The sequence below is a fragment of the Lepidothrix coronata genome, unplaced genomic scaffold, assembly GCF_001604755.1.
Source record: "Lepidothrix coronata isolate B3197 unplaced genomic scaffold, Lepidothrix_coronata-1.0 Scaffold123, whole genome shotgun sequence".
Lineage (NCBI taxonomy): Eukaryota > Metazoa > Chordata > Aves > Passeriformes > Pipridae > Lepidothrix > Lepidothrix coronata.
This window is the reverse complement of record NW_016690303.1, coordinates 2,686,194-2,710,702: the sequence shown is the minus strand read 5'-3', so window position 1 is coordinate 2,710,702 and position 24,509 is coordinate 2,686,194. Positions and strand designations below refer to the sequence as shown.

Genomic DNA, 24,509 nt, shown 5'->3' with positions numbered 1-24,509 from the left:
AAAACCCTCTGCAAAGCCTTTCTATTCACCGACCACAGACATGAGAGGCATAAGCAAAACACTGCAAACAAATCCCATACATGCTGTAGACACCGGTGGACTAAAGCAAAGAGAAAGTTAGAGCCATTCCTGGAATTAGACATTCCTGCAGCATTGTCAGGAAGCATAAACAGAAGTGACTGGTCTGATAACATCCACTGATCTTGTGTGGGTACGGACTGCATAGCCTCAAGACATGCTTTCTGCATATGAGATTTTAGGACTGTAAATTGGGATTAAGGGCACGCAACCCAACTTCAGGAATAACACATTCCTAATCTAATCCTGTGCTTTTTTTCTTAAAGAGGAGACATTCATATGGCCAGTTACCAGCATGGCAGCAATGCTTAGGAAATAAAAGCTGAATACCAAAGTATACTTCCTCTCTCTAACCAACCCAAGGAGAGGCAAAAACATACTCTGATATGACAGATAGAAATAAAATAAGGGGAAACCCAAATGTATACAATTCAATTAAAAAACCCGCCAAACATGCTTTCAATGAAACTCCTTGTATTTAACTAGAATTCAAATTAAAAACCAAACAAACCAACCAAAACCCAACAACAAAAGCCCCATGAGAAAAAGAAAAAAAAGGGAGGCTGCATCAACCAACTTCTTCACCTTTGGGGGATCAGACGCTCTGAATTGAGGTATCCAGGCTTGTGCACCTCTTTGTTATAATCTCCAAATTTGGCCTGCACAGCATAGGAACCAAGAAGTACTGCTGTTTCAGGAGGACAGTAGATCTCATCGCTGAGAATCCCTTCCTTCACCTGCAGGAAGAAGAGCTTCTGCGTGATGTCTTGAATCAGCTCTTCAGACACATCCTCTGGGAAGAACTTGGCACGGAATTTGAATTGGAGAGGATTCTCCTTTCTAATTTCCTGAGCAGAAACCTGAGGACAGAGGTGACACCACAACTGAGCAGAGTTGTAAACAACAGAATAGATTGCTTTTACACAGAAAAATGTATTTGCCTTAAGAGGAGCTTGACTGGCAGCTCATTACTGGAATTTCTTAATTCTGGCTGCTCATTGGTATGAGAACATGGGGGGGTGTATTATGTTTTTCAACTATGTCAGAAAAATTCTGTTTGCACAACAAGCCTTGGTCACTGGAGAATGATTTACTGTGCTCTATCAGATGGCAAACCCATCCAGTACTGTATGTGTTTGACAAAGAACAGCCCCCTAACATTAAAAGTGTCACTGACTGCTCCACCAAGAAAACCAGTTTATACTCTCATAAGGGCTGCAAGTCCACAAACAGAAGCACATCAGAGGTGTCAGCACTCTGTTACAACTGCCCAACCTTGAAGTGACTCATCTTTCCAATTAGTGCAACAACTGATCCTGCACGAGCAGGGCCTAAAGCCATCATTAGCTAAGATGTTTCTTCAGTCACAAAAAGCATAGCTGCTTCTACTCAACAAAATACAGTATTGAGCTGCTGCTGCATATCTGAAAAACGCTTTCTACAATTCACGCAGAGTGAAAGGGCAAACTTCCACCATGCCAAACAATTCCCAAGGATATCACAAAGTTATGTCTAAAAAATAATCCTAGAGTTATGAAAATTAAGGAAGAATCAACAACGGGTACAAGGTTTATAAAGTTGCAGCCAATAACACATCAGGAATCACATAGGCTTTAACCTTTGCTCAGCAATTAACCCACAGTCTGTTACCTTTTTATCAAGCTTCAGCCAAGTCTGGAATCCTTTGTTGTCCACATACTGAAGACCAAAGTACCACACCTCTCGCAAACCTATGGTTTTAACCACCTGCAATGGAAAGGTAAAAAAAAAAAAAAAAAGTTATTGTAGATAACACTTCACTTGAGGTCCAGGTATCCTTTCAAGTCCCACATCACCTGTGACGAGTGCAGGCAACAGGCTAAACCTACTCATCCGGCATCTCTTAATTTCACCTTGTAGACAAAGATATACAGCTGCCACAGTAGATGACAGCAATGGCATAGGTAAGCTACTTATCCCACCCGATTTCTGGAAGAGGATGATTCTGGGGAAACCAGGTGAGACAAACAGCACATCCTGAAACATCCAGAAACACCATCCATTGACTGGATGGCATGCTTACTAGTGAAAACAGTGCTGTTTGGACATGTTACTTTTCCTCAGGGGAGGTTATAGCCTAACAAGCCCCTGACCTCCTCCTACTCTCGACAGCTTGTTCTTAAAGACAAGTGGCTGCCTGCCAGCTCATCTACCTGTAAAGCTGTGCTCTAGTCAGAGCTGAAATCTGGAAAGATATATCAGGATCATTCCTTGATGTTATTTGCAGAGTAGCCCCACAAAGAGTGATGTAGAAATCATAGGGAGTTGAACCGACTGGAAGGCAAGAATTTTCTAAAACCACTTTGCAAGTTAGGAAAGTGTGACAGACTTGAGAGCGTGTAGTTACATGTGCTTCAACAAGTCTAAGATCTCAACCAAGGATCTGTTTCACCCACCACATTTAGAGTGTTGCTGGAGACACTATGGTTTGAGAGCAGACTTGAAAGAAACGGTATTGTGATAGTTAAGACTAACTAGTGCATGTTAAAAAAAGAAGCAGAAAGACAACAAAACCCACTAATACAAACAAACAAAAACCCCCAATTTCCGCAACTTTTTATGAAGAGCTGGGGTCTGAAAATACTTCAGCTTTTACTTGACTAAAATTCATTTTCCCTCCTTCCTCCAAGTGGCTTATTTCCTCACAGAAGAGACAAGTTTTCTGACAGCTAGATGTATTTTTATGAAGTCTAGCAGAAAAGCAGGGGTATGTTAAGCATAGTACTTCCTGTTGCACAAAAGAGTGTTGCAACTTTGTTAAAATGAAGAGTTGCGTAAATGAAGCATTTTTCAGGTCATAGTCTCTGAATGTCTGTTACAAGAGAAAAACCACACTTTTTCTATAAATTGAGCTAGAAAGCTTGCAGAAGTTATGACCGCTCAAGTTCTTCCCAAAACCTAAAGGCAAGAATGGAGAAAGTATTAAGCTAAACTTCACAGTTTGAGTTCCAATACAAAGAACAAAGAATTTTTCATACTGTATTCTGGAAAATGCTCTGTAAACTTCACCCGTAGCAAAAAAAGGAAGAAATAAGAACCAAGGTATTATATTCAAGATGGGAGACACCACCCCCGCTTCCTCAAACCCATGAAGCAGCAAATCTTAAGTCTAACTATTCCACTCAGTAATGCCCTGACTTCCAGAAAATGCCAGTGGCACACTCTCCTCCATTTGAATTTCTTTTACTCATGGTCAAGAAAGCACATGACTATGTGGGAGGTACTCCAGCCAGCTGCAGAGTCCACTGTGTTGTTTCTTGGGACACCTCAGTCCTCATTGCAGGATAAACTCTGCACAGGTCTGGCTTGAGTGGAGCTGAACTCAATATTCACAGGTTTCCACTATTTTCCCACTCCTATGAAAAGGAGCTATAATCCCTCTTACATGCAGGATACAGTTATGCTAGCAAAGCCTGAAAAACAAGGACACTGCCAGAATAGTTTTGCTAGCTGAGAGCTAGGCCAAGAAATCATCTTGCAGTTTTTAAAAATAGCCTGCTTCAACACCCCCACAGTAGTTCTGCAGTTCAAGTTGGGCCACTCCCCATACCTGTGAAAACCTGTTGCCTCCACAGGCTTAATCTGAGTGTAAACTCCACCAGAGATAAGGGCCTAATAAAAGGCTTGTACATCAGAAGTGAAGAGAGGATGCCAGAAGAGTTGCAGCTAAAGATATGGTATTCACCTTTACTGGTTTTGTGCTGCACACTTTTACCTTAATCTCTCTTGATATGCAGAAGTGCACCACAACAAGATGTGAAATATGGATAAGAATTTTCAGTCACAGGCTTTAAAAACAAGCCATTGGATGTAAGGATGAAATCTCCATGAGGTGATAGTCTATCTCAACAGTGCTGCAACAAGCAATCTTCAGAAATCCTGAAGTACCTAGACAGCAAGCTAAAATAGAAGTATCTTGAATTTGAAACATCTCTCCTTTTTCCACGTTCTCAGGAATTTTAACTTCTCAGCTGAAGGTCTAGAAAGTATTTTCTCTTCTGCCAGAGATATGACCCTAACTCTTAACAGATATAAACATTAATTAATACATATGAGGGGGAAAAGTCCTTCTTGAATACTTGTCACAAGGAACATAGAACATACTTACAGTCTAATCTAAGGCATTGCTTTTAAAAACCTGTCATTTAGTCACTTGGATTTTTGTACCCTCAGAGATGAGATCTGAGCTCTCTGTTTTGGATTAACATGAAAGGGACTGCGGGAAGAAGTTACCATGATGCAAGAGCGATCAGCAGTGAATGGAATCATAAAATGGACTTAGTGGGAAGGGACCTTAAAAATCACCTAGTTCCACCCTCTTGCCATGGAAAGGGAAACCTTCCACTAGACCAGGTTGCTCAGAGCCTCATCCAACCTGGCCTTGAACACTTGCAGGGATGGGGCATCTATAACTTCTCTGGGCAACCAATGCCAGTGCCTCACCCCCCTCACAGTAAAAAATTTCTTCCTAATATCTAATCTAAACCTACTCTCTTTCAGTTTAAATCATTCCCCCTTGTGCTGTCACTAAATGCCCTTGCAAAGTCTCTCTCCAACTCTCTTGTAGGCTCCCTCCAGGTACTGGAAGGCCAATTAAGTCACACTGAAGCCTTCTCTTCTCCAGACTGAACAATCCCAAATCCTCTAGCCTTTCCTCATAGGAAAGGCTCCATCTCTCTAATCATCTTGGCCCTTCTCTGGTAGGTCAAATGCCAAACACTGGTTCCATAAAAATGCAGGATTCATATGTGCTTCAGCAGATTTCCAGTCAATGAATAGTTGATGTTTAGCCCACATCAGTAGTAATCAAGAGGCATTAAAGTTAGATTTAATGCTAAACTGTTTTGTACTGTGAAGATCTGCAGTGATTAGAACTCAATTTCCTCCTTTCACTCCTTTCAAGAACCCACTAGAAGCATTTTTTTGTTTGTTTGTTACGAGTTTTGAATTTTGTTGGTGTTTTTTGGGGGGCTTTTTTTTTCTTAGTTGGGTTTGTGGGCTGTTTGTTTGCTTTGTGGCTTTTTTTTAGGTTTTCTTTTTAAGTACTTCTTAATGCACAATTGCCTTAAGGCCTTGCAAGTTCTAGTTAACTCACTGAAACAAGAAATTGTACCAACAAAACCTTAGGACCAACCAATGGACATTGTTTAGTCAGTACTGCCTACTTGAGTTAAAGCTCAACCACCCTTTGCTATCAAGGCTAGCGGATACAGGGGGAGAAGTACAAAGGAGCTGCTGTAACAGCTTGTAAACAGCTTAAAATATGTAACTGAAGTTTGCATAAATCAGTTCTTAGTTTTCAGGTCTACAGCAGAAATGGCTAGAAGCAAGTATTTTCTTTTTTTTTTTTTTTTAATTCAGAGCACTACATAAAATTTTTCTGCTGAATCTGGGCCTTGCTTCAGTTTTAGAACAACAAGCTACTTAAGACAATAATAAAGTTTTACAAAGTGCACATTGTTGCCTTTATCTGATCTTTGTAGGTCCATCTTTAAACTTGTTAATGCAGTAGCAGGAAGAATAACAGCAAGGGGAGGAGACTCTTGGCCACTCATGCCCTCCACTCTCCAGGGAATTCCTGAAGGTAGACTGTGCAAATCTGTGCTCTGTCCTGCTGCACAGGGGCTTCTTATAAGGCATGTTGCCTACAAACGCTGCATGGAGGTCACAAACTCTTCTGTTTTTTCAGCAGTGTGACAAACTCAAACACCTGTGGCAAGTGGCTACCTCCAACCCACCTTCTGAATTAATGTAGCCATGCCAACACCTTCTTCAGCCATCTGAAGATCTGATTCTAAAGACTTCCACACACAAAGGCAACATTTCAACCTTAGAATTGAAGAACAGTGTAAGAACTAAGCTGTATTTCAAAGCAAGAAGTGCATTTTTACATGCTACCTATATTGTCCAAACATTTTAGATCCCTTGTGACATTTCATCACCCAACATGGAAGACAGTTTTCACTGGAGTATAACATACCTCCGAGGGTTTTTGCTTTTTTCTTTTACTGTGATGGAGTTTAGAGATCTCAGTTCAGACTGAGGGCCTTTGATTAGGAGGTAGAGTGAAAATAGATTTGGAATCCAGTCTTCAGTAAACACTATAGTCTGAAACGTACTCCAAACTTAAACAGTAAAAGCCCACACCAAAACTTCACTGACCTGGTCAAACAGCTGTTTGCCTGTAGTGTTTGGCTGAATGGCAAACTCCAGCTCTGCATCCATAGTAACAACTCGAACATTGATCTAAGGAGAAAAACAAAAAGCATTGTTATTTCTAGGTGTTAACAGAGTACTTTGTGTACAATAGTCTCCATGCTTAGATGCATTACCCTCACATCTATAATATACACACTTAAGCCTCAATTAGAATTATGTTATCACACCAGCAAACTTAATTGGGGCGCTCATTTTGCCATCTTATCCAGATTGCTCTGCAGGTTTTTCTACTCAATACAGGATTGGACTGATCTTCTGGTTAAACAAGAGGGCATTTTAGACTTGACCCTTTCCAGGCCTAAACCCTCTTGGACTAAGAGCTACTCTGAGTGCATAGTATAGCTGCCTCCAGGCCATCCCTTGGATTACGAAAGGCCCTAATGACTAAATTAAATTTAAGACTTATAATTTAACTTCCATTTATATTAGAAGTGGAATTAATCTGAGGTTTTAAAGGTAAAAGGCTGCAGATTATTCTTACAAAGCAATCAGCATTAACCTGATAACCATTCATTCTTTCCCTCATAAAAATCTACTCAGCACATAAACCCAGCAGTAACAGGTACTAAATGATACTAAAGGGCAAGAGTTCACTAAGCTCTTGCTGTCAGTGAAGAACAACATAACCAGATTTACTGCAACAGCAGTAGACTGCAAGGCAGAGGCTACTACTGAATGCAGAAGGCAAGAGTGTTTAATGACTAGAAAAAGTCTATTAGCAGTTAATCAGGAGGCAAAAGCAGCAACTAAGCTTGCAGGGAATAGCATAAGGACCAGTAAAACGGCAAATCGGGAAAGGATTATCTCCAACTGTTCTGACTACAGTAGGCTATATTGATTGCAATATTATACTACAAACAAAACCCCCCCTGCAAAACAAACTAAAAAAAAAAAAACAAACTTGGATGATTGTGTAGTATAGTTCTACTAACAATTGGATTCGTAGCTTAGTATTTTAAAGGAAAGAAGAAAAAGTGGACATGTAAACACAAGGCCGGACAACAGGTAAGCTACAGGTAGATGACATTTCATTTCAATTTCCCAACATTTTGTAAACGTCACCTTACAGAAAGCCAGAGCTAGGAGACCGGGAGAGGCTGCTACATCTGAAGAAATGAGAGGTAAGAGGCAGGAGAGGAATAGAATCACTCACACTACAAAGCTTTGACCTTCAGCAGTTCCCAGCCACTTAATTATGCATATTTAAACTCTAGGATAAATGTCAGGTGAAAGAATGTCACATTTAATACAGAACTGTGAATAAAACAAGTTGCCTAAACTAGTTTTAGTCAAACACATCAGAAAATTTCGCACTCCTTTTTCAGCAAGACGCTATATGTCTAACTAACCTTCCTCAGTTTAGTGGTAGACCTGGCAATGTTAGGTTAATGGTTGAACTTGATGATCTTAGACATCTCTTCCAAACTAAATGATTTTATGAAGGCATCAAGTATCTTCTAGCCTTTATAGAGTTGTTTCCTCCTCCTGTTCTCTCTCAGATGACAGAGGACCCTCTTACAGAAAGATGACTGAAGGCAGTTTCCAAGTCATGGAACCCCAGAACTGAACCAGAAAAGATGACTTAGTGCCCTTTCTCTTTCAAGCTATATTTTTAGAGCAGTGTCCCTTAAATTAGAAATTAAAAAAAATAAATCTCTAAATGCACTATCAAAGAACAAGCAAGATGGGAAAGGGAGTTCTTGGAAAACCGAACTGTAGCATTTGTGATCCATAATGGAACATGAAATTACGTTTAAGGTTTTCTTCCTGTGCGTTAAGAACCAAGGGGTTCCCAAGCAGTGTTTCCAGTGTAGGAAAGGAGAGGAAGTTCAGATATCAAATTCTCTGGAACAGCAAGGCTGCAATTCAAAGATGTGACCTTAAAAAACACCTGTTGCTTAATCCCTCTCAACAATAAATCCCTAATCATATTCTAATCCCTTTCTACCCACTTCAAGACAACATATGCTTGTAATCTTCAGTCTTGTACTGTGCAAGTTATTTGTGCTTCTGGATGAAACACCACAGTGGATGTAAAATAAGTATCACTTTACAAGCTGAAAAACTTAAAAGTGTATGCTTCCTACTTACCAGAAAACCTGCAAGATGCTGGCTGAGCACAGAATTCCAGGCAGTACTACTATGTGTCTTTTCCTCTATCTCTCCTTTGTAGTTATCTGCTAGTAAAAAAAATTAACCTCCCTAGTCTAGGAAAATATCTTGCATTACCAGAACACTAAAAGACTCATCTGGATACACACACCCCTTCCTGAAGGATTAGCTACACAGTGAGCTATTTAGTGCTAAAGCCATTTTGCTGCTACATATTTTAAGAATTATTTTAGTATTAAGACCCAAAATTGTAGTAATCTGCTTTTCCACTTCAATCATGTAAAGCCAGAAGCATGCAGGAACATGACTACTTGGTTATCCAAAAAGCTTTCAAGGACACTTGGGATATGTGGTAAAGATTAACTTCTCTGTTCTTAAAGGACTGCATAACCAGCAGGACAAAGAAGAATTCCATGGTATGCTCTCAGACAAACTGTTAGCCACATGACAGGCAGAGCAAGAAGAGACAAGGCCTCAAGTATCTATCCCTTCGATGAGTTGATGACTGCCTGGGAAAATCCTTTGAGTCTCCTTCCTGCCATATTAAGTCCTCTTGCTTCTCATCTCCAAACCTTAGCCTTAATTTCAAGAAGAACATAATGGCTTTAACAGGGTTTCTGAATGGATGAACTACAACCACTCCACACAACCTTTTAGGCACAGAAGCTGGTAGTAAAGCAGGCAAACAGAGCCTAACCCACTCGAAACCCTGGTTTAGACAGTCTGAAGAAACTGTGACGCCTGTTACACTGAGAGATGATCAGTTTGGAATTCATTCGGCTCAGACCACATGAAACTTCCCATGGCTCCAAGACCATTAAGTCAACACCCAAGGTGCTAACCAGTTCAAGGTATGGTTGGGGAGGAAAGCAGGGAACAACTCAACCTAATTTCCATGAGCAACAAAACGAGCAAGACACAGTTAAGACAACTTTCACAAGTGAAGTCCTGCTTAACCTGAGTAGGCAAGGCAGATCATTTGTTAAGATCCCTACCAAATCCTGGCAGTAACCCAGGACAAAGTTGAAGCCATAACCAAAATAAAAACAGTTTCTAATTTTTTAAAAGCATAAGTGTGGAGGGGGGAGAAGAGCACACAGTTGTTACACATGAAATAAGGGTTTATATTAAAAACTATGTGCATTTAAGCACATAGTATGCTAAAAATCTTAGACAGTAAGAGGTAACTTTCTTCTCGATAGGCCAGTGTCATAACACTTTATAATTCTGGAAGATGAAACTGGATGATCTTTAAGGTCCCTTCCAACTTTAACCATTCTATGATTTTATGATTAACCTTTTATGTCCAAGACTAACATAATTAAAATGACAAATGGGGCCTTAAAATGTTTGCTTGTGTATACAAAAACACTACAGAACATCAGTTTTTCCTCTTCCTCTGTGTTACGATGCATAAAATTGGTAACAAATTGGATCCAGAGGGGAAAAAGCATGCTGTTGAAGAGGCAATGTCACCTGCATTAAAATGAAAAACTCTCCATAAATAGTAAGACTCAACAGAAGCCGCAAAATTTAGAACACTAAAGACTGAACACCAGTTCCATGACTTCGGACTGTTTGGGATAGACTGTAACATGTTAGCTACACTACCAACTGGAACAAGAGAACAGAAGTAAGATGAAAGAACTAGAGGGAACTACAAAATGTATTTTAAATGATCATAATACTAAGGAAAGTTCTTGTATCAGAAGTTACAGTAGTTAGAACAGAATCTTCTGTGCTTTAGGAATGCCTTTAAGTCATGCATTTGTTCTTACTTTTTTTGTTGTTGCTAAGACAACATCTCTTCTAATACTAAGTCAGTAGACCAATCTATGGGACAGGGCAGTCTTTCAGAGTCCATGCACATTACTAGAGTATCTAACTTGGAAAATTAAAGTGCCATTTGAAAAAAAATTCGAAAAACACTGTCTCTTAAGGAGGCAACACACTGCCAACCAGCCGAGTGGCAACATCTTTGTGGAAGATCCAAGACCTAGATAGGAACCCAAGATGACATTGCCTCTTCAATCCCTTCCTCTCACAAACACCCAATTTCCAGGTGTGTTGGACACCACGCATGCACATTTTTTTCCTAATGTCTGACTCCTGAGCTCGTTGGTTCAGAATCTGTCTCTGGTTGCAGGCAGTATGGTATTTTTGAATTTAACCATCCCTCTCCTAATATTGCAGCTCCACTGAAAAACATCCTACACTGAAGGGGAAAGGGAAGGCAGAATAGAAAAAAACTCCACAGCTCTCACACACACCAAGCCATCGTGAATATTTTGCACCCTAAAGCATGTAATGTAATAACCCTTAAGTTCACTTGCATAATAAAATAGTTCAGTGAAACCATGAAGTTGTGTGAGTCATTTAAAAGAACATACCATTGATTTTCAGTGAATACATAAGATAAAGGGCAGTAAATACCAACTTTTACCCTTATACACAGGATAAACCGGTCCTTAACCATGTTGCTTATTATCATTAGGCAGTTCTAAATGCCTCAGACAATTCTCAAGAATGTTTTCTTCCTCTTTCCAAGGAGGGATAAAGACCAGTCTCTTAAATAGTAGGCTTACAAGTGCAAATGCTAGTGACATATCTTTCCAAGTGGTGGCAATTAGCAGTATCACAGTGGAGCACCCTAGGTAGGTGCCTTCTTTCTTCTCTCACTGGACATCTGGAAATTCCAGGCAAGTTGCTAGCTACAAGTAAGTAGATCAACCACATTTTAAGTGTTGTACCTGCACAGCACGTACTATGAGAAACAGCACGCAGGGCTGTTAAGCTTTCTTACACATACACAAACAGACTATATGCATATGGACGCACTTGTGCTTCGGGAATATGGAAGTCTTAACCAATAAGAGAAAGCAGTGTTATTAATGATACTATTAAGAAAGCAGTAGTATTAAACTTGCATCCTCACTTCTGCCGGTCTACTCTTCCGCCACACAAGCAAAAACTATTATTGGAATAAATAACAGACAAGCTTCTTGGCCCAGACCGCGATGCATCTGCATGGACAAAGTAATCTCATTTTGACCTTAGCAACCAGAGCTGTTCAGAGACGCGCGTAGCGATTAAGTATCTGGTGATAGGAAAAACAACTTCATGTAGCAGCATCAGAAGGGCACTGAAACTGCTCTCTATTCTTCCACATTCCATTCAGTAGTGTTCATTGGTTCCAGGTCCAACAGCAAAACATATTAATGGAGTAACTGTAGTCCCAGCTCCTGGAAACTATTTTCAGAAAATTTTCACCCTTATATAGGGAAAAAATTCCTAAAGGCTCCAGAGCTCAGAGCTGACCTGCTAACATTTCAGTGTCTGCATTCTTGTCCTCCACAGGTTACTTAAATCAACAGATTCAAGTCAACAGTTCAGACACTGCGGAGAGGAGAAGACACCTCTGGGAGGGTAACTAGCATGAACTGCAGAAATATTAGTTCAATTTATTATATTGTTCTTTAGTACTTATGAACACCAACATGTCAAGAACACACTTGGAGCCAATTCTGTTTCTTCTCTGACAGAGAAATCTGCCTAATGGATCAAGCATCACCTAGTAACATATTTGATATTGTATGCCTGGTCTATGTCATATGGGACCACAAATCTGAGCCATGTGAAATTACAACCAAACGAGTTGTGCACCTACATTCTCCACAGCTTTGTTCAAAACAGGAAACAGTGTAAAGCAAATGATCAATTCTATTCTATTCACTGCTGCAGGATTGCCAAAGCACAACTTCCCTCCTAGTTGGGCTCAGCACCTTCATCTTGCTGGAACTACTGCAGGGACATGTATTCGGACCTTGTCATGTCAGGCCAAGGTCTTGAAAATGGGATGTGAGTGTGGTGGGATTGAGGGAGTAAGAAAACAAAGTTAAGTATTCTCACAGTCCCTGGAAGACAGAGAGCACTCACACATTCACAAACAGCACCTAGTTAAGAAAAAATAAGAAACTCTTTTGGAGTACAGGGCTGGAATTCAAAGATCTTGGTAGGTCTGAAAAATAGTTACAGGTGTTACACTTGGAGAGGTGAGAATGGACCAGAGGAGGAGATGAACAAAGTACAAGCTTGCAAACAATAGCTCCACAGCAGGACTGTAGACAAGGATGTGGTCTATCATAATCCCCAGAAAAATACCACATTTCCTGGTGTGATGCTATTACACAGAAGGGAAAATTACATTCTTGAATGTATTTGTCACCGGAAGCATTACAAAAGGTGACTATTCTGTTCTGCTTGCCTGATGACTTGCTAGTTGGAATGTTGTCACCCAAATTTGAATGCTTCTTTTGGAAGGGGGCAAGTTAACCAAGGAAAGTCTGCACTAATCTGCAGGTCAGGTGTTTCTGGGTTGGTTGTGGGTTGAGGTTTCTCATATTTGGGGGGTTTTTTTGTTTGTTTGTGGGGGTTTTGTTCGTTTCAAATCGATTTGATTTTTTAAGCATGTCACTGATCTCTTCCAAATGGGACCTGTCTAAAGCATGATGTGTTTATAGACAAGACAGTAACTTTTAAGCCCACATGGACAAAAACAGGGGGAAAAAATCCAAAAAAACATAAAACACATCAAAAACCCCCAGCCTCTTATTGCAAACTTGGTAACACGAGAAGAAACAATAATTGCTAGAGTGGTAAGATATTAGGATACTATATAACCACCTCCATGCAGCCTTCAGACAACAGAGGTTCAAGTCCTCTCTGGTGCTACATTTTTATGATTTAAAGGAACTTCAAGAAGCTAAAACAAGAAGGCAAATGACAGACCCACCATTGACCTTCTGCGGGAAGGAGAATCTGTTTACTATGAGAGTGGGAAAGCGATGTACAGCAAAACACCAAAGAAAGCCTTTCACATGCTCCTCCCCTGCTCCCATGACAGAAGCTTTTGCACACTACCAGCCCAACACCTTGCATTTCAGAGAGGGCAGCAGCAGCACAGGGCAACAGTCATGAGCCTCGGCTTGCACACTGCAGAACATAGTGTGCTGACAAGGAAGAAAACAGCCTCATCAGTTCACAAAACATGAATAGGGGATGGCCTCATTGGCATTCCCTTGGCTGACAAGGCAAGCTCATTGCACCCATTTGACTGACCCAGTTTGTCAGCATACCGTGTTAAATCAAAAAGACCCGGCTGTGAACTGAAAGATGAATTCCATTTCAGCTCTCATTGTGTTAAACATTGCTTCCTCATTGCAAATAAATGGGAACATTAAGTCACGTTCCAATGGAATTCCTCCAAGTCTAAGAAGCAGTTAGGTATTGCTGCATTTGCAACACGTAAAATTAGAGCTGAGTAGGTTGGTCTTTGTTCCTTAAAACCTTGCTCACCTTCCCAGGAGAGGGACAAATACCACTGAGGGTAAATACAGTTGTAAATAATAATCTATAAGCTAGTAGTTACCTTAAAATTGTCCAGTACGATTGTTAGCCTTAACTACTAGTCAACTTTAAAGCAACAGCTCATACAACCATATTTTTGGGGGATACTAATCCTCAGTATTTAAAGAGCAATAACTATATCAGCTATATTTAACTGAAATTTTTTAAGTTTACTCAAGGCAATAGCAGCCCAGGTATTTGCTGCTCTCATGTATAGTGAAAGAGATTTACAACATCTTCCATAGCAGTTTTTCTGAAGAGAAATAAAGTACTTTGAGGGGAAGCCAAGAATATTTTTTAAATGAAATCTGAAAGCTATCTCCTGGATTAAGTGGAGTGGGGGGACTGATATGGGCAGGAAAACCTTGAATACCCAGATCTGGGGAGTCATCCAGAAATTCCAGTTTTCACAAAGCGGGTTGAATTTTCAGAATAAACATCCCCCTCCCTGCTGGCACACACAAACAGGTCACAAGAAACCCAAAAGAAGAGTTTGGTTTTGCAGCCAGGTCACTTTACTCTTCTTTGTAAGACAGCATGAAACCTTCCTTATAATTAAACATGAAGATAATACTAGAATGCAAATTCAAACTTTTTTTATGTTTAAATGTGTAGAAGATGCCATACTAAATTACATACCTATCTCAGTTCCCTTAATGAAAGCCTGATATCTCTTCTGTCAGCATGTAATAACTGCATAGTAGACATCTGTGTGAAAAGTCAAGAAGCAGCCATGGCTGTAATTCAGTTTGTTATCTTAGGTCAAGCAATAATGCTCTGCATGTTAGAAGATCATGAATATTTCATGCAGGTGTGGCTAGCACAGGTGACACTGCATCTATGACAGCCCTGGCTCCTCAACGTCTAGGCCACAGTCAGACTTCCAGCATTCTCCAGCTCTGTCAGCTCTGTACAGTTAACAGTAGTTGCTCAGTTAAACAGTAAAACCAAGCGAGTACTCTTGACAGAGAAAAATCTTCACCCACTTAAGTTTCTCCCAACTTAAGTTCCTTCCTAACAACCAAGATGCACTGTTCTGTCTAGAGTTCAGAAGAAGCTGAAAAACTGACAGAGGCCTTTTAAAAATTTTTAAATTCACATTTTTTTTAAAGGTAAAATTACCTAGGGACAGCCCTATGTTCTGGCAAGACAAAGCAATGCAGTGTAAGTCTGAAAGGCCCCAGGATATTGCCCTTGAACAAAGCCCCATCCTCTTTGTGAGCCCAGATGTTATTAATGCAAAACACTTGCCCTCACTCTACATGAGATGTAAGAACGGTTTACTTTGAACCCAGAGGATGCTAGGAAGAAGCAGCAGTATTTACGATGTTTCATTGAAATACATTAAGATTCACTTTAAAGACTCTCTGATGCTGCATAATACTTTATTAGCATTTTCAGAATATATGTGTACAAGCAGGAGTTGTTCTTTAGGGGAGGAACCCACAGCTAGTGACAACAGGCTCAACGTAGCACCACCGCCTGGATGTGCCATTTGCCCTCAATGGATGTTAGGATGGATTTAGGAACACAGACTGCAGCAACAATAGATCCTTTGTACATAAAGGATAAATACAGGGGGAAGCTAGAGGCCACTGGATCAAACTCCTTCATACACAGCCTGTTTTATCATGACAGCTGTTGCATCTAATTAAACATAATGAAGTTGTGAGACTAAGGCTTTACACATGAAGTTTAAAGCAAGCCCCACAACCAATCCACAAATAAGGTTTATTTCAAGATGTTGCTCAGAATCCAGAACGAATCAGATCTTTTGCTATCTTCCATCTGAAACAACAGCATGGGGCCAAGTGCAGATAATACAGAGGTTTGAGATCTCAAATTTTAATATAATTTCAGAGCCTTCTAAATGATTTAACATCTCTAATATTCACACATCAGCTACTAAGGCAATCCCCTCAAGGGACAATAAAAACCAACTTGAATGTCTTATAGTCTTGATCCAAAACACAAACATCATTTCCTATCTCTGCTTGGTTTTTTCACTTGGAAGCGAGAGGCACACAACAATTTCTGCAAAAGCTGAACTCCACAGTACCAAGTCACAACAAGCAGGGGCAGGGTCTGAAGGCATGAATAATGCAAATAAAAGCTATAATAACCTCAGAGCTTTCCCTGAATCCAAGCACCAATACTGGTGTCTTTTATTCCAATGCTTATGCAGAGATGTGTTCTAGAGGACAATGTGCATGGAAAACCCTAAGCCATTACAAAGAGCCAAATGTCTGATGGCTACTCACCTGGAGCCCAGGCAACAACACAGACTGTCAGCACACAGCACTCAACACTTTCAATAGAGCCTGTATGAACAGTCCTAGCACAAGGCTGTTCTTCTGGGGTGGAAGAGCAGCACGTTACATTGGAGCAGGGTGGGCTGTCTGAACACAAGGAACATCTATGACTTACTCTCTCACAGGACTATGACCTGAGACTTTAGGGCATACAAGATACAACTGTTGAAGAAATGTTCTCAATAACCATACTCTTCACCAATGGAGACATTACAGGATGCAAAGCAGTATTTTCATCAGATGTGATCTGGAAGAAGCTCAAGGATGCTCAAATAATTACCGTGCAAGCATCGACTAAGCTAACTAGGACTTCTCAGTTCGGAAGAAAATTAACTGAGATTAGGACACAGAAGCATAAATTCATGAGTTCCACAAACAGGGTAGAGAAGGAATGTATATTCATTGCTCTACCAACAGAATAACTACAGGGCATCAACCCCATGAACAAGAAAAAAAACTAAAATCAAATAGCACTCTAGCAAGGAGTTTTGTAGATAACTTTCCAAACAACGTGAAGGTTATCTAGGACAGCCTTTGTTAAAGCATACTGTGAATGCTGGAGTTCACATGGTTTCAAGGGGAGACTGGACAAGTTCACAGAAATCCATTTAGTAACTCATTATATAGGACCTTTCAACCTCCAATACTTCAGAGGAAAGCAATAGTGCGTATCTTTGAAATACTCTTCCTCGGGCATCAGCTTTTGGCCAACATCAGAGGTGTAATACTAGGCTACAAGGGCTTTCTGCCTGACCTACAAGGGCAGCCATGTTCTTATAAACATCAAAGCGCAGAAGGAAAATGAACTCCACCTACTTAAGGAGAAATAGCAGTGTAACAAGTCACACAAGGCCCAGTAATGATGTATGTTCATTTTGCATTCTAGATACAAATCCATTTGTCAGAGCGGGATTTTTTGGTTTGATATCCCACCCTTCTGTTTCACCTAATCCAGATCAGCCTCTTTCATTTTACCTCATGGACTTCAGTGGAGCATACCACATGGCATTTGTGAAATTTATGAGTGGGATTATGTGATGTGATCACCTCTGATAGTTTGATAACCTGATCTATGTGAAATACACTACAATGCTTCCACTTCCCAATGAGGTATTTCAAACAGTATGCAACAGGTACTATTTGGTCCCAGATAAAGGCAGGGCATCGCAAGTCCTGGAATGTCACCTAAGCACCAAGATATTGCTCTTGAGAAGTTACAGATCATGAAGGAAAAGCAATTGCAAGGATCAGCAAAACATCCCTTCCTAGCCCCCAAAATAGTTTAAGGGCTTCTGAGATGCAACTCTTCACAGGCCTCTCAACCTAAAAGTGTGATGGCAAACAAATATACCCCAGTGGTTCCCAAAGTCCCTGAGCATAGCAGGGGTAGAAAAAGTAGTTTTCAAGAGTTTGCCTGCACAGCTGTGTCAGTTGTTAAGGAGGAAAAACTATTCTCTCCCACACTGAGATCACCTAATATCAATTACGCAAATCCATGGACCAATTAACACCACTGTGCACAATCGCTTATCTCTACAAAAACAAAAAGTTAAGCAAGCTAAGTGTATTCAAACTAGGTATTAAAGAATAACTTTAGCTCCCTCAAATAACTCTGAAGCCCAGATCTTACAGTACAGATTTTGAAGTCACCTACTGGGCTACACAGGCTACATTCAGGTGCCTGGGTACAAAGAGTAAAATTCTTTAATTTCGCAGGTAAATTTCCCCCACAATGAAGAAAAAACTAGAAAGGAAACAAAATCTGGATCTGAACAGATGAGCAATATGGAGGTAATATGGTTAGCTTGTTACACTGAGCTACGCCTTGTTTCCACCCTCCTGTAGCAACAATTTTCGCCTCTCGTAGGAGGAAGGATCTCATACGCTGTTCAGTAAAAGCCAGAGATTTCTGTTGCTTCTGCAAAGAGGGTACTTCTTGGCTTACAGGCTAAATGTTATCCGTGGCAGAAACCAGGCTTCAAAGCAAGCACACAACGCAGCTAAAGTACATTACTTAACACAGTGTGCAGTGTGGTTCAGTGATCTTGGGCAGCATTGCCTTCCATCAAGGTCAATCGAGTGATTATGGGATTTACAGTGCGCAAAAAGCTCTTTGGGCACAGTGTGCCAAACAAGAACTACACTGATGTGGGAATCTTCAGTGGTCATCAAGAAGTCTTATTCTCAAAAAGTCCTGACATAACTATGGCTTTTTTCAGGGACAGAGGAAGATGCTCATGTGGGTGGAGGGAGGGAGCAGAACAGGAAGGCTTATCTCCCCCCTTTGCCCTTTAAGAAGGCTAAGAAATTCTTTAAGTAGTGACTAACATAACACTTAACACCCTTGATTTCTCTGCAGCAGCTAACACCCCAGAACAAACAGCCCTCGGAAATGCTTACTCAGATCATGCAGTAAATAAGGTTTTTGGCAAAACTGTGAACTCATTCTTTTAAAAGTTTAGTCATCTGTCAACTACTTCCTAAATTTACTACTCAGAATCCTCCACCTTTCTTTTGCAGCAGTGAGTGGGAGTTCTTACATTTGGCAAATGGAAGCTTCCTTAGGTTTCCATTTTGCACTGAAGTGAGCATACATCTCTTGGCATTAAGTACATCACACACTGTATCACCCAATGTACTGCAATTCATGCTTACAAGGGTAATATTTTATTCTTGACTAAATCTATAGCTGTCCATAAGTTAAGAGTATTTTAATTAATTATGAGCACTTAAGGATATGAAAAATATTTTTACTTCAGTCCAGTTATAGCAATCTGCTGTGAAGAGCACTAAGATCAAACCACTAGATATAGTTAGAAGACACAGTCAAGAATAAATTTGGAACAATTATTAATTGTTTATATTTAGAAGTAAATTCCTGTCACTACACTCATATATTTTTTAGGCTGGCTTATTGAAAACTTGTTGAATTTTAATGTCATATCTGTTCACAGACAGATAAAGGTTTGGCAGAAGGCTTGCACGCTGCCTTCAAGTTCTTTTTTCAGAATACATGCATATTCAACATCAAATAGGTATGGAGGGCTTGTCTAACCACTTCATGCCTAGCACACACTAGCACATGATTAACAACACAGTTGGGAAAACCCTTTTGAGACATCAGTGCCAGTTCCCCACTCCTACAGGCAGCAGCATTAAACTGTGCCCTTGTCAAATTTTATCTTAAGGGATGTTAGGTCTTGGAATAGTCTTTGAATATGATCAACAAGGAAGGAGAAAAAAAAAAATCTTACCCACCCACAAAAAAACCCACCACACACACTTAACTGCTTTAAGGTTTTAAAGTCCCTTAAATCACAAATTCCACTTAAAGCAATTCTTCCTCCTCTTTGGCATTTGAACCCCTTGCATTTTACACAAGTGAAGGAAGAGGTAACTCCTTGAATTCTACCAGGCTAAACTAGCTAGGTACCCTGTTACCGTGAGAGGCTTTCTGCCTCTGATCATCCTAAAACCCTTTCCTATGTTCTGCTTTGAATTTTTCTCTCCTGGACACAGACAAGTGTAACCTACATTCAAGGAAAGATCTCACTAGTACATTCTATTAATGCTTTCTGCTAGAGACACCCTATGCATTGCAGATGACACGGACAATAGAACAGTCATTCTACCACTGACTAATCCATCTCCTTCTATGCTATTTAGTGAGGGACCTTCTTTCCCCACCCCTCCAAGTTTAACTGTTGCAGTGGGACTTTATTACCCCGTCCTTCAATCGCCTTTACATATTGGCCCTCTGCATCAATAACACCTCCCCCTCAACAGCATGGCATTACCGGATTTCATTACTATGCTCTGCTTTCTGAACACAGGCCCTTAATAAAGGTGTTAAAAAAAAAAGGTGCCTCAGAATATTATTCACTTATATTTTGTCTTTAGCACCAGAAGGTGTTAGACTGCATTTACTGCTGTCTTCTCTTAACGCAGTTTTATATACATGCATACAAGTATTAAAAGTTCTTGTGTGACACTACATCAATCAAATGCTCTGCTGCAAAGCTCACTCAGTTTCTTGTGAAGCTTTAAGTTTCCCCCCCCCCAAGAGGAAACAAAACAAAACAAAAACGAACAAAAAAAATAGGAAAAAAAAAGAAAAAATCCACCCTCAATAAAGTAATCAAGAATGCTCAGAGGTCAGATCAAATTAACAGCTCTATAGACCAGAGATCACATTTCCTCCTCCTTCGGTAAGTACTGTTCATTAGCCCGCAGCCATGCTGTTCTAACCACAATTTATTGGATTGGTTTGTTTTACAAAAGGATACATTTCACTTAAAACACCATCCATTCAATGAGTCAAACAGAAATAAACTAGCACCACGAATCTAGGAAAAATGCAGAGAGCACACAGACACTCCAGTAATGAAAAGATGCAAGGCTGAGCAAGTAAGTTTATTCAGTATTTCACTTGTTTCCCGATAACACTGCAAGATTTGGATTAGACAGCATTTTTTGCATTTCCTTACATAATAATTCACTACCTGTAAAATCTAATGAACCTCTGTGCAGACTAGGTGGAAATCATGTATCTGAACTGCTTATGAACTCCTAGCCATAAACCCTTATGAACTGGGTACAAGTTATATATTTACAGCTTATCTTGGAGAGATTTTGTTACTTTGTGACTGCTACACATGGCAGAATGTCTGTGTTAAATTATATATTAACATGTGTCTATATTAACAAATATACTCATTTCAGAATTATTTTCAGGACTGTTACTAAAATTTATTTTGAGCATGGTAAGCATGCATCAGATACAACTAATTGTGATCAAATGTTACCACAGAGTTGGGAATACAGCTGGCCTTCTGGCACTTCACTTTGGTATATAATTAAAATATAAAATCACTATCGTTCTAGTGTTAATGGACTTACTATTTGTTTACGGTGAAATAATAACTTACAAACATGATCCGTAAGCTCTGTGTGTGCATGCATAATATTTGTTAAAAAAATAGTTTCATATAAAGGTTCATATAAAGCTTAGTGGGTTGGGGGGGGGGAGCAGAGAGGAGGAGGTGTTGCCAAAATTCTGCTTTCTGTCATCTTAACCTTTACTTGTAAACAACTGATGACCAGTGTGTCAGACTTCACACACAGCAGCATGAAATCTGCCAAGCAACATCTTATTTACGTATGCCATGCAGACAAGACACATGCAAACAAGCACAGGTAATAAATATTTAGCACCTATGTCAAATACCCATCAAAAACTAAAACTGGTTCCCAAGAGGTCATGCTATCATTCCTCACACATGCCAAAGGCTGTTGTCACATTTGTCCTGAGCACAGTTCTGTCTCTGGAGTGACAGCTTTACATCCTCTCTCCATGCAAACTGACACAAATCCTATTTAGCTGTATTAAGATCAAATGAGCTGAGTTGGGAAGCATCCAAATCCAGTCTCAGTCTGAAGCAGTCAGACCAAACAGTGTTTTACTAAAATAACCTCTACAAAATTCCTCTTTTTCGTTTACAGTACGGTATCAGTTAGCCCTACTGAACAACAGATTAAACAATAATAAAAAACCCCTTATATTGTGCAAACTATTGACACAGTCTTGTCCATAAATCCCAGCCAGTAGGTCACGTCTCAGAAATCATTAGACTACCATTGCCTTCCCCAGTGGAAGGTGATCTACACCATCCACCTTTGTTATTCAGTGGCTAGTCAGCCAAGACACAAAGAAAAATCACCATCTATGAGGGAATACAAACAAAGCCATGCCAAGCAAAAAGATAAACACAGCTGTATTATTTTTTTAAGAGATTAAAGAGTTTTTCTACACCTATCCACGGCTTCCAGTGCGACTTAGTCCTAAACCAGGATTTCAGATTATTCTAACCAGGATATTTCGAGAAAGCACTCTGTAATTAGCAAACAACTAATAAGGTAGAGAGAGATTATTCACACACAACCTTTTATAGCAATGCTTTGTAAATTATGTATTTGCTTCCCCAGTTACAGAAGGGTCCTTTCAGTATGCATTATTATATGCAGCAATATATCACCTCCTACTGATGAAATACAGGGAGACTGAAGATTTTTCAGTTCTCAGAAGGACTGAACACCATTTGGTGTGGGGTTTTTTTTGTAGGTTTACAGAAACTGCAATGTAAGTTAACCTAAGGACTTTAGGAAAAAAAAAGAAAAAAAAAAAAGAAAGAAAAAAAGAAAAAAAAAGTTCAACTAACTTCAATGTTACAGTGGTAAACCATGAATTGCTTATTACCCTAAAGATGAGCTTGTTTACTCTTATTTCATATTTCATTTATGTGAGCTCATACATAAGTCTTTCACTGCATTGCATTTTAAGAAATATTGCCTCTACTGAAAACAGATACTGATAGTAAGAACAATCTGCTCTGATTATGCTCTTCAAAGTTCAAAAGTGCGTCTGGTCCAATGACTGATCAAAGCTCTGCGTTAGGCAGTTGGTTCCCCAAGGGAATTATCGTTTCTAACTGGCACAGTAGCAGCAGACTTTAAAATAAAACAAGCAAAAAACCGACTAGAAGGCCGGAAGGGGGAGGCGGCGAGCAGGTGGTGGTGTCAACAGAAAGAAGGGGCAACGAAAAAGACAAGTCCGTACAATAAAAAAAAGGGGGGGGAGAGAGAGAAACAGACATAAAAGAAGAAATAGATATTTGATAATGACTGGTAAAGACCTCTGTGAAGAACTGTATTAGGAGCCCCTGGCGTTTAGTTTTTAGATAACAAAACATGGAGGAAACAAGGTTTCTCCTATATGTACAGGCGGAGACACGTTTCCTGTAGAGAAATGCACAAGCCACGCGCATAGTAAATGGAAGCCAGCAAAGTTTTGCCACCCTCTCGTTAAGCGGGAGTGTGATGAAAGGTCCTCTTTTGAGAGTTGCCAGGGAGCTCTGTGCGTTACAGAAGCGTTACGGCAGCGTTACAGAAGACGGAGTAATCCACCGCCTGCTCTGTGGAGCACAGCTCCCGAAGCTCCATCCCCCCCAGTTCCCGGCGGCAGGACGGCCAGGCACCCCTCCGTCCTACCCACGGCCCATTGCCCGCAGCGCCCCATGGCAGCCGTGCTGGCGACTCCTCCTGCTGAGAGCAGTCGCTGATGTGGCTCCGGAGCGCGGTGCCCGCCGCTCCCTCCCGGCGCCAAGGAGAACTTCCGCGGGCGCTCCAGCCGAAACGCCCCGTCCCGGCACTGGGAGCGGGGACCTGGACTCAGCTCTTCCAGCCCGGCAAAAGCTCACGCCGCGGCACCCAGAGGTGCTCAGCCCTCCAGGATATTAAAATAAATATCGGGCAGCCCCGAACGCCCAGGGTCGGCCGGGCGGGCGGGCGGGCCCCGGGACGGCCCCGCGGGGTGCCTCCCACCCGCGCCCCACTCACCGGCTTCGGCATTTTGGGGGCTGCTTGTGCTGCTCCTACTCCCGAGACAAACGTTCATGCAGCGACTGCCTCGCCTCAGCCGAGCACCCCGCGCGGAGGAGGAACAGGAGGAGGAGGCGGAGGTGGAAGAAGCCGCTCCCGGCCACGGCAGCAGCGCAACCCGCGAGTGCGGCGGCGGCCGCCCGGCGGCGGGTTAAGTACGGCAGGTGGGGCCCGGCGGTGACTCACCGCCGCCGGCCATTGCCCGCCGCTCCCCCCGGCGCCTTCCGAGCGCGGCACCGGCCTCGCCCCGCCGCCGGGCACCCCCGCCGGCCTCGCCGCGACGCCCCCAGGGCACAGGGGGCACCGCGGTCGGGAACCTCCGGCCACCCCCCGGACCCCGCGGGGTGAGAGGCGGGCGGGGCCGCCCGCGAACCGGCGGGCAACAGGTGCCGGGGGGCGGGGGCGGCACCGCCCCGACAGCCCGCCGGGCACGGCCGAGGCGCGGCGGGGCCTTCCTTCTCTCTCTGCCTCCGGACCCCGCGGGGAGACCCTCGCCCCGCCGCCCTGCCCACTGCACACCGTGCCCACTGCGCTGTGGCCGCGCCCGCACCTGCCGCCAGCCGCTCCGGGGCCAGCGGCGTGGCCGGCACTTCCCAGGCCGGGAAAGTGTCCGCTTAGGAGAGGACCCGGAGGGACGGCTGCTTTGCATGGGCTCACCGAGTCCCTCGCTGCCCCGGCCTCCACCAGCCCGGGAAAGGGAGAATGAGTTCCATGTTTCTGTAATTGTGGGCACAGACGCTGGTCTGTAATAGTCGCTGTGTTTCTTGATCTGTGAGGTCGGAAAACATGATTAGTTAACAAAACACAGGGTTGCTTTCTGTGTAAGTGCATTTTCAGCAAAACAGAAAACCAAAAATCCATCTAAGCTCAGAAATAATAAAGCAAAGAGTATCCTTCAGTTGGTTC

General features: G+C 41.7%; 1 protein-coding gene across 2 annotated transcripts in view; it reads right to left on the bottom strand.

Annotated features, from left to right (window-relative positions):
• EZR (ezrin) overlaps positions 1 to 23,724 on the bottom strand; it is a 36,584-nt gene extending 12,860 nt beyond the window's left edge. Inside the window, exons 1-4 of one of the 2 annotated variants that reach the window (XM_017825884.1) lie at positions 23,562 to 23,724; positions 6,280 to 6,363; positions 1,729 to 1,824; positions 664 to 938 (exon numbers count right to left, since the gene is read on the bottom strand). In XM_017825884.1, coding sequence (XP_017681373.1) covers positions 664 to 938; positions 1,729 to 1,824; positions 6,280 to 6,363; positions 23,562 to 23,573 — 467 coding nt within the window. In that variant the 5' untranslated portion in view covers positions 23,574 to 23,724. Of the gene's footprint in view, positions 1 to 663; positions 939 to 1,728; positions 1,825 to 6,279; positions 6,364 to 23,561 lie in introns of those variants that run through there. The other variant, XM_017825885.1, reaches the window with a different exon arrangement.
• Between the last annotated feature and the right edge of the window lie 785 nt (positions 23,725 to 24,509).